Genomic DNA, 9,526 nt, shown 5'->3' with positions numbered 1-9,526 from the left:
CCGCCTCCTCGCCTTCACTCCTCTAAGTCCTGCCAGCCGCGGCAGCTGCACGAGGAGGCGGACGCTCTGCTGCCGGGCTGCCGGAGCGGCGGCCGCGGGGTCCGGGCGAGCGGCTGGAGCGCGCGCTCAGGGTCTGCCCGACTGGGCTCCGGCCGCGCAGGGCGCTGGGCGCACACTCGCCGAGAGGCGGCCCCGCGGGGGTGGCCTCAGCCTCCGCCCGGCACCTCCCTCTCTCCCTCCTTCCTTCTCCTTTCCTCCCTCCCCGCTGCCTCACCACGTAGGAGTTGGGAATCTCTACCCGAGTCGTGCAGATTTCCTTTTTCCTCTCTTTTGAGAGAGAGAAAGAAGCACCGAGACTGCAAAGGAGAGGCCCCGCCAGGTTCTGCCCGCCTGCAAAGTGTTGCTTTGACATATGCTTATGATGGAAGTTCAGTGAGAAATTGTTATTATTTTTCCAAGAAACTCCAGAAGGAGAGCTGCTACGGAAGCGACCCGGGGAAGGAAAAATCCCGTAGGCAGGCCAATGGTTTTTCGGCAGAGTGCTGGCAAGTTTGTGGAGCACTTTCTAGGAACTAGGTCTTTTTCCTCCCCCTTTATCTTTTTGACTTGTGAAGAAAGAACTTGCTTTGGATTGCAATGGAGCATAAGAAGAGAGGGTTAGATGCACTTGAATAATCCCTCCAGCTGGGTTGAATCGGTGGGAATTTAGGGAGCCCGCGAGTGGAAGCGTAGCAGGCATTCTGCGTGGATCTCCATGTGCCCCATTCAAGAGCCGTCTCCACCAACCCTTCCGATCTTGGGATCTGCTCTGCTTGACTTCGGGCCCTATCTAGGAAAGTCTAAACTTTGGACCTACCTCTTTTTTTGATACTTATTTTTGTACTTTTGCTCTCTGGGATTGGTTTCTAAAAGCAATCTGGATCTCCCTTTTTTAAAATATGTCAAAATGAGTCTGCTGATGTTTACACAACTACTGCTCTGTGGATTTTTATATGTTCCAGTAGACGGTAAGTTAAAGATGCTTTTATCCTTTATTTTGACCCTCCTGTCCCCACTTCCCTCGCAGAAAAACTCAGTCTAGCTCTTTCGGAGTCCAGCTTGGGTTGTAAATAAAATGTCATCATGCCTGTTTATCCGTTTGGGGCAGCCACTGGGGCTTTGAGAGTAGAGGCTTTAAGGCTTTTGTTCCTAAACCGCTGTAAGTGGAACATGTTAGTAACCACCTATTGTTATTGCTGCTGTAATTTAATTGCTCGAGTTGGGTAATAAATGATGGGCTTCCAGCTTTGTTAGAAAGGCATGCTGATTTTTTTTTTTTTTTTGAACAAGCACATTACTATGGTGCCTACTCTTCATTTGCTGGCTGATATGGTGCCTGAACTTTGGCTCAGAAACACAAGTGGAGAAATCGAGTAAATAGACGCTGGCAGGAAGACTCAGTGATTGGGCATTCCAGCCTGGGTTTCTCAGGGATCAATGAGCAGCACCTGTATGCCGGAGACTGGTTTCCTAACGGACAAGGAGAAGGGAGAATTTGAATCACAGGGAGAAAACTGTCAAAAGTGAGACTGGGCGAGGCTCCAAGAAGGAGGTAGCATCAGCTGTGGGCTGGCGGAGGAAATAGAGCCCTGAGCTCTGTCCTCAGTGGACGAAATAATGGGCATCTCCAACAGGTGCTGTAGGTGGCTCCCTCCCTCTGTAGGTCAGGCACACGGCATTCCGCTCCAGATCCTACTGTCTTTTGTTCAGATTCAGTTTCCTTACCACAGATTTCAGAGGATGTGAGTTGCTTCTGAGATTATGGCAAAATCCTTTTAGGGGAACTCTTTTAATGGAAGAATGGATATCGTTGTTGACCTTTGTTGTTGTTGTTGTTGTTGGTTTCCAAAAAAGACTGTCAAAAGGATGCTTGCTGCGAACCTTGCAGAGACTGAACGTTTTCTGTCATTGGAAAGCATGAGTAAATCAGTAGGAAAACAGCTTGTCTTCCAACATCCCACATCGAGTATAGAGTTTGAGATTAATTTCTTTTCTTGGGGTATACTCTGGTCTATGGTTTGAGACATTTGAGCTATCATAATAGCTTGTTGCCACATAAACTTTCCTGTAGCATCTGCATTGGGGATGAATTCATTATTTGGGACACTGCCTATTTTTTCCTGTCTTTGGGTGCTAGCTTGGTTGTTGGCAGCTATGCCTGCATAGATCCCAATGAATGGGACTCAGAAAGGCAGCTTTTCTGTAAACAGGCAATGAAGATGAGTTTACCTACTGTTGAGTAGCTGTTTTCAATCATGGGCTACATCAGTATGTTTACCCACACCACTTGACAGTACGCAAGGGGCACATCTATGTGCCCTGCTTCTTTCTTCCCTCTAAGTACTCTAGGTTTATGAATTAACCTTTGCTATTGTGGAAATGACTAGCATCTTATTATCACTGCCCCTTTTTCTTCTTCAACACATCTACCTTTAGGATACATTGAGATTACCATAAGCAAAAGGGTTGCATATTTGTCTCAAATCTGTTTGATTATCATGATAAGCAGACTTTGGCACAACTTTTTAAGTAATATGTCCTTATGAACCATTAATTTACATATCTCAATGACAGAAATGTATGTATAAACTGTTTAGTACATTACATAATTATCACTAAGGTTTTTTTTTTAATCACTATGTTGCTATGAGGAATACAATTAAATCGCTCAGTGGAAGTGACAGGGAATCAGAAGAGCTTTGTGTTACAGAATGTAATTAATGTACTGGGGAGTTTGGAGATACAGGAAACAAATGCAATTAACCAGCTTGCGGGGATAGCAAGACATCATGTCTCGCTTCATTCCGTCCCTCTTCTCTTCATTCCTCCCTCCTCTTCCCTCTCTCCCTTCCTATCCTCCCTTCCACACCATTCCTCTACTGCTCTAAAGAACTACCTAGAATGTTTGTTCTCATTTAACAGTGTAGCATAGGGAAGAGATTTGTGTCTGGGCCACAGTTATGCAGTAGAATTCCTAGTAATGTAGTGAATAACATTTGAGGAGGTTAAGGAATTGAGATTGAAAAGGCAATGTCAAAGTGTGTGTGTGTGTGTGTGTGTGTGTGTGTGTGTGTGTGTGCGAGCAGCTAGCTTTGTAAGTTAGTGTTTACTAGGTCAAAAGTAAAGGGAACTGAGAGGAGTCTTACTGAATTAGTGTATTAATTATACATTTGACATTGGGTTGCCTTTGGATACTTCAGAGCGCTGACAGTCTTTCTATGGGGATTGTTGAAATTTGGGATGTAGGCAACACTGCCCCCTAGGCTGTCTTAATACATTGGGACTAAGCCTTCCCATACAGGCTGAGTAGGCTGGTTTGTAGGATCTCTAAGCTTTGTTACCCTTCCAGGATCCCATGATTTGTATTTACTTATTACCCTTCTTGGAGGTGTGTACATATTCTCCACATGAATTTCAAATTTAGAGAAGCTTGTACCATTTCAAAGATATACTGACTATCCTTGTGCTAGACAGAGAAATTAATTTTATTCAGTGACAAATGATACACACATTTGCATTAAAATTTGCTTGGTGGGTTATTTATATGTATGAAAAAATGCTAAGTTTGGCCTCTTCATAGAAGATGCATGCTAATATTATTTATGATTTTTAGTATCCTGCCCTTGTAACAGTCCATAGGAGAATGAATATTAAGTTAGTGGAGAACTGCAGGCGAACTTCTCCGTCTAGGATGTAAATAAAAATACTTTTATTAGCTACAGATTAATTAACTACATGCATATTTTTGTTCAGGGTTACATAAGAGAATCTGTATTGAGTTTAGGATTTACTTTTCTAAACTTCTCTGTTTCAAAACAGGAGTAGAGCTTTTTAGTTTTTTTTTTTTAACAAAGAAATAGCTTGAATGATCACAGGACATTTAAATGCCGGCTTTATTGCGTTCATTATGTCGTCCGATAATTTTACAATACTGTGAAGACATGGTTCAAAAATGGAGGTGGTTTTCTCATCTTGTTAACAGTTCTGAAGTGAAAATGGCACGTAAGATGTATGGGCAGAGAAAGATAATGCGTGTGTGTAGTGCGGATGTATAATTTCTTCTATACGTTTATACATTTTGCTAAAGTGCTTCTTTCAGTAATGGGCTCATTATCGTAGCCATATGTAGTCTATTTCGGAACTTAAATTACATATAAGTAACCTGAAATTTGTTCTTGCAGCAATGCAGTAATATCATGTCTGAATTGACTTTGTTTGAATAACCTTTGATGCTATGCAACACGTGGACCATAAAACAAAAGGATTTCTTAGAACATTAAGCAGGAATATCTTGAAGAAAAGTTAAAGTCATGATAATACACAGAACAGTTCTGGTTATTTCATTCCCTGGGAAGTCTACATAGCAGCATCTTTGATAATAAAAACATGAATATGTAGATACATCGCTTTAATTTGGATACAGGAAGAAAGTGAAGGAGCTCTGTATTTACAGTAATATGTGATATCTTTCTTTTTTAATATATTTTCCTTTTTATTTCTTCTTTTCCTTCTCTTTTCTACTTCCCAACTTCCCTTGTTTTTCTTCTACTACTCTTTCACTTTTTGGGGTTTATTGTTTGTTTTTGTTTTATGTTTGGTCTTAGTGAAAGGAAGTAAGAAACATTAGTGAGGGAAGAAGATAGATGATACTGATTATTTAATATAAAATCTGCATTTAAAGAGATATGTTAATATACATTGTAATGTTTCATTTTTTGATTATCTAGTTGTGTTTTTCCTTCTTCACTTAAAAAAAAGAGATAAATTGAAAACAAGATTTACAGACAGAGAGTAACAGAAGGATCTTCTTTCTGCTGGTTTACTTCTCAAATAGTCACAATAGCTAGGAATCCAGGAGTCTGGAGCCTGATTTGGGTCTTATACATGGGTGGCAAGGGCCCAGGAACCAGGCCATGTGCTATGACCTTTCTAAGCAAATTAGCAAGGAGCTGGATCAGCGCTGGCCCACCTGTGGGCTGCTGGCTCTGCGGGTGATGGCTTAACCCTTTAGACCACAATGCTGACTTTAAGCATTTAGACCATGATCTCACTGACTTGAAGTGTTCATTCATGAAATATGTCTCAGATTACCCTAACTGCATGGGGGGATATAAGATCCCTGAGAATACAATTTGCTTTGTCTGTGTAGTCTTATCTCCCCAGTACCTGGAACTGTAATTGATGTATCCCCAGATAATTGAAGTGCACACCATTTTGTGTATGTATTTGTGTGTGTGTGTGTGTGTGTGTGTGTGTGTGCATGTGTGCGTGTGCGTGTGTTTGGTTCCTGTTCCGCTACCCCATAGTTGTTCTATGAGCACTTGCAAACATGTTATAAAGCAGAAAGAATGTTGCAGACAACAGGTAGATGTTCCCACTCACATTCACTATTTTACAATACTGTCAGAATCAAGGAGATCCCATCCAGGATTAATCCAGGATTAAGCTTATAGCAAAACTGGGAGCTTGGAACTCAGTCTAAGTCTCTTATATAGGTGACAAAGGCTCAACTTCCCATGGTCTTTGTAGCAGGAAGCAAATCAGGAGCTACAGCCCAATATCGGTATCTAAACTAGGATATGGGATTAACACCTCAACTGCTAGGCCAAACATTTACCCCTTGGAACTGGTATCTTAATGTCCCTCCTGGCAGAGTACAGAGCCTGTCACAGCTGCTTGATTACTAGCTGAAGACATTAGATTCCCTGTTGAGATGAAGAATATCTTGATGTGTGCCACAATAAACAGTATGACTTATGTTTGTATTGATTCATATAGCTCCAAGCCTCCCATAGAGGCCACATGGAGGGTCCAGGTATGAAAAATTCTTAGTGGGTTAGCCTCACAGCTCAGGAACCCTGATCTTGAGACCTGGGTATTTTATAATGGGTAATAAGATAACTTGCCTAACCTTTGACCAGAAGAAGACATTATCTTTATTATATTCGACACTAAGCAAATTTGCCTTCTGCTCCCAAGGGATATTACCTATATTTTCTAAGGCTGTTGTGCTTTATAAATATCCTTGGAAACATGGTTTGGAATAAAGCAGTAGTTAGTGTCTCCGCTTGCAAGATGCACAGAAACAAGAGAGACATACGGAGAATGTTCTCCCAACAATAGGTGTAGATGTTATTTTTCTATTGTCTGTCTACACCAAAATTCTAGGGCAGGAACTAATCTTTTTCTCTGGTGTTTATCGTTGCACCTGCAGTGCCTGGAGCACTGAAAGGCATGGAAGAGGTAAATATTTGTGAAATAAATGAAAATGTGTTTACAGAATCCTTTTGAGATGCTGATATTCATGTGTGGTGTGATTTCTGAAAATCACCATTTCAGCTAGATTGTGAATAAGTGTGTATATGTTAGTTTACAGAGGGCAGAGGCAAAGACACCAGTCATGCATGCTTTTAAGATTTTTATGTATATATTTGAAAGTCCAAGCTATTGAGAAGGAAGGGAAGACAGAAAACAATCTTCCCCCGTTGCTGGTTCATTCCCAGATAACAGCAAAGGCCAGGGCTGAAGCACATTGATCCAGTAGCTTCATCCATGTCTCCCATGTAGGTTATAGTAGGGACCCAAACATGTCATGCATCTTCTGCTGCTTTTTTCCAGGATGTTAAGCAGGTCACTAGATCAGAATTGGAGCAGCTTGGCCATGAATCAGTACCCACATGAGATGCTGGTGGAGTAGGCAGCAGCTCTATCAGGTTAGGTAGCAGTGCTGGCATCTAGTCATGTGTGGTTTATTCAAATGACATTTTGAGTTCTGGAAATTTCGTATTCTGTCTTTCACCTGTGAGGAGCCACACACACTAGACCATTTGGTCGTATGTAACCCTTTTGCGTCTAAGAATAGTTTTTTCAGTGTTGATATTCACTCTGATCTGATCCTCACCTCACCTTTGGAAATACTGTTGGGTGAAGTATCAAGTTTTCACATGACGTGTCTTCAAATGATTCTCAAGAGCATAAAAGAACCATATCCCCTCCCCAGCACTGAAAGTTGAGGACTTCTAGGATGCTATCTAGATCAGGTGTGAAGATGTGTCTGTTTATTTAGGACAGTTTTCTGGACAAAGGGAGATTTGAAATATGTGCAACCAAGTCAGGGAACTCAGAGTGGATAGATGATTTCCAACTGGCACAATCCAAGAAGGAATACTGCTGAATGGATCACTTAACGTAGGCCTTAGTGGAATGGGCAGAAAGATTGGCAATCACATTAGGCAGAAGTGGTACCTGGAGAAATGACACTGGCATGAGGAAAGTGCACGAGGAGAAAAGCAATATACCCAGTTTCATTACACCTGTCGTTTGTCAACAGGAAAGAAGTTGAAGATTATTATAGAAAGATAGTCAGTAAACACTACCAAGTGAGTCTGTACAAGTAGATTAACCTTCCAGAACCTCAGTGATTTTATCTATAAAATGGGAATTGTAATAATGTTTTGACATACAGCTGTCAATGGGATATCCAGAGAGGTATCAGTGTAGATATATGTATGGACTCAGTCTTTTCATGCAGGCAATGAACAATATCCAACACTTTATAAGCCCTATGGATGTGTTACTTATTATTTTTATTGTAAGAAGTTATTTTGTTATATTGCTATTCCCTGCCAAATATGGACAAGAGAATAACAAGAAGTTATTTTGTTATATTGCTATTCCCTGCCAAATATGGACAAGAGAATAACTCTAGAAAAGGACCTTGGGAAACAGGTTACTGATAACCCGCATCTAATAATGACAATTTTTATTTGATTTTACAAGCATGAGTCATCGGGTGACTGAGGAGTTTGTGGCTTCTTAGGGGCCTCATCTGTTGCCACACCAATGCAGCTGTGCAAAACGTGCTATGACATGTGTGTTTCCATTGCATCATATGCTGATTGCAGAACAAATGTGATTCTCAAGTGAATGGTGTTGTGAATGAAAGCAATAAACAAGAAAGACCTATTACAAGTGGCGATTTGTTAACAAACATGGCATGCTTGTGTAATCCTTTATTTTGGTTCAGTTTGAGTGACTTATATTTATCCAGATTATTCTTTTTATTGACGCCTTTGGTATAAAGCACTGCGAAAACAAAATCTTGTGTCAAACAAACTTACTGAGTTCTAAAAATACATTTAATATAGAAAAATCTTACTTAAATCCATTTGATTTATTTTTCTAGATAGTTCACTTAGCTTTCTTTCCTCTAACATAGACCTTGATCCTAAGAATGCATTATACTTAATAATCACTGATGTGTAATGTGTGATTATATCAGCGAAGATAATCTGAATAAAAGAATATAACATTGTGAGGGGCACAGACTTCAGATGGTCCTAAACTTGTTTTCAATTTTAGGTTTTCTACTTATTTATTTCATGTCTTTAGATCTTTGACAGAAAGAACAAGATGAAATTTGAACTGACTTGTACCCTAACAGTCAAGTTCCTATAGCGAATATAGGAGATTTCAAATCTGTAACTGCATTGCAGTACCTGGGGGGCGGCTGTCATGCCTCAGGTAGTTTTATCATTGGCTGTCTTTGGCAGACCTAGAGTGAGTTCTCGGTACCTCGCCTTTTCCCTTGTCCAGCTCAAGCTGTTATGAAGACTAGACAATATACTTTTCAGGAATATATAGAATTAGGGAAAATTTGCAAGAACCAAGCCCGACAGCGTGGCCTAGCAACTAAAGTCCTCGCCTTGAACGCGCCAGGATCCCATATGGGCGCCAGTTCTAATCCCGGCAGCTCCACTTCCATCCAGCTCCCTGCTTGTGGCCTGGGAAAGCAGTCGAGGACGGCCCAAAGCCTTGGGACCCTGTGCCTGTGTGGGAGACCTGGAAGAAGTTCCTGGATCCTGGCTTTGGATCGGCATAGCATCGGCCGTTGGGCTCACTTGGGGAGTGAATTATTGGATGGAAGATCTTCCTCTCTGTCTCTCCTCCTCTCTGTATATATGACTTTCCAATAAATAAATAAATCATAAAAAAATTTGCAAGAACCTAGCAAGAGGTATGGGAATTTGTGGTTTTGTTTCTATGTTAAACTGGACTTTATTGTATTGCCAGTTAGTACTGTAGCTATTGGAAACCAAGTATAATATATTCAATTAGATAAGGTATCTTACCATCCATTTCTTATGTTTATATAGGCAAGAGCTTATGATGTCTGGGATATTCTGTTAGTAACAACACAATCATCTATTTCTCAAATGCCATTTGTGCTTTTATTGTGTGTTATTGTTATTCTCCCCTACGTTAATTTCTCATGGATGAGAACAGAAGCAGAATAGCCATACATACATACATACATACATATATATAAAACACATATGTGTTTCACTGTGTATGTGTGTGTGTGTGTGTGTGTGTGTGTTTAAGAATCAAAAATAGACATACAGATGAGTAGAATCCAGGTCTCCCAATGGGTTGCAGGAACCCAATTATTTGAGCTATCAGTACTGATAGAATCTGATTGAGCAGG

At 40.7% G+C, this 9,526-nt stretch overlaps 1 protein-coding gene across 3 annotated transcripts in view; it reads left to right on the top strand.

Moving 5' to 3' along the window:
* Nucleotides 1-276: 276 nt before the first annotated feature.
* ROBO2 (roundabout guidance receptor 2) overlaps nt 277-9,526 on the top strand; it is a 576,432-nt gene continuing 567,182 nt past the window's right edge. For all 3 annotated transcript variants that reach the window (XM_040980633.1, XM_040980632.1, XM_040980631.1), the window contains exon 1: nt 277-1,007. In XM_040980633.1, the coding sequence (XP_040836567.1) occupies nt 947-1,007 (61 nt within the window). In that variant the 5' untranslated portion in view covers nt 277-946. The remainder of the gene's footprint in view (nt 1,008-9,526) is intronic.

This window comes from Ochotona curzoniae, unplaced genomic scaffold (assembly GCF_017591425.1).
Source record: "Ochotona curzoniae isolate NIBS_2020 unplaced genomic scaffold, NIBS_Ocur_1.0 contig_3498, whole genome shotgun sequence".
Classification (NCBI taxonomy): Eukaryota; Metazoa; Chordata; class Mammalia; order Lagomorpha; family Ochotonidae; genus Ochotona; species Ochotona curzoniae.
This window is presented reverse-complemented; position numbering and strand designations above follow the sequence as displayed.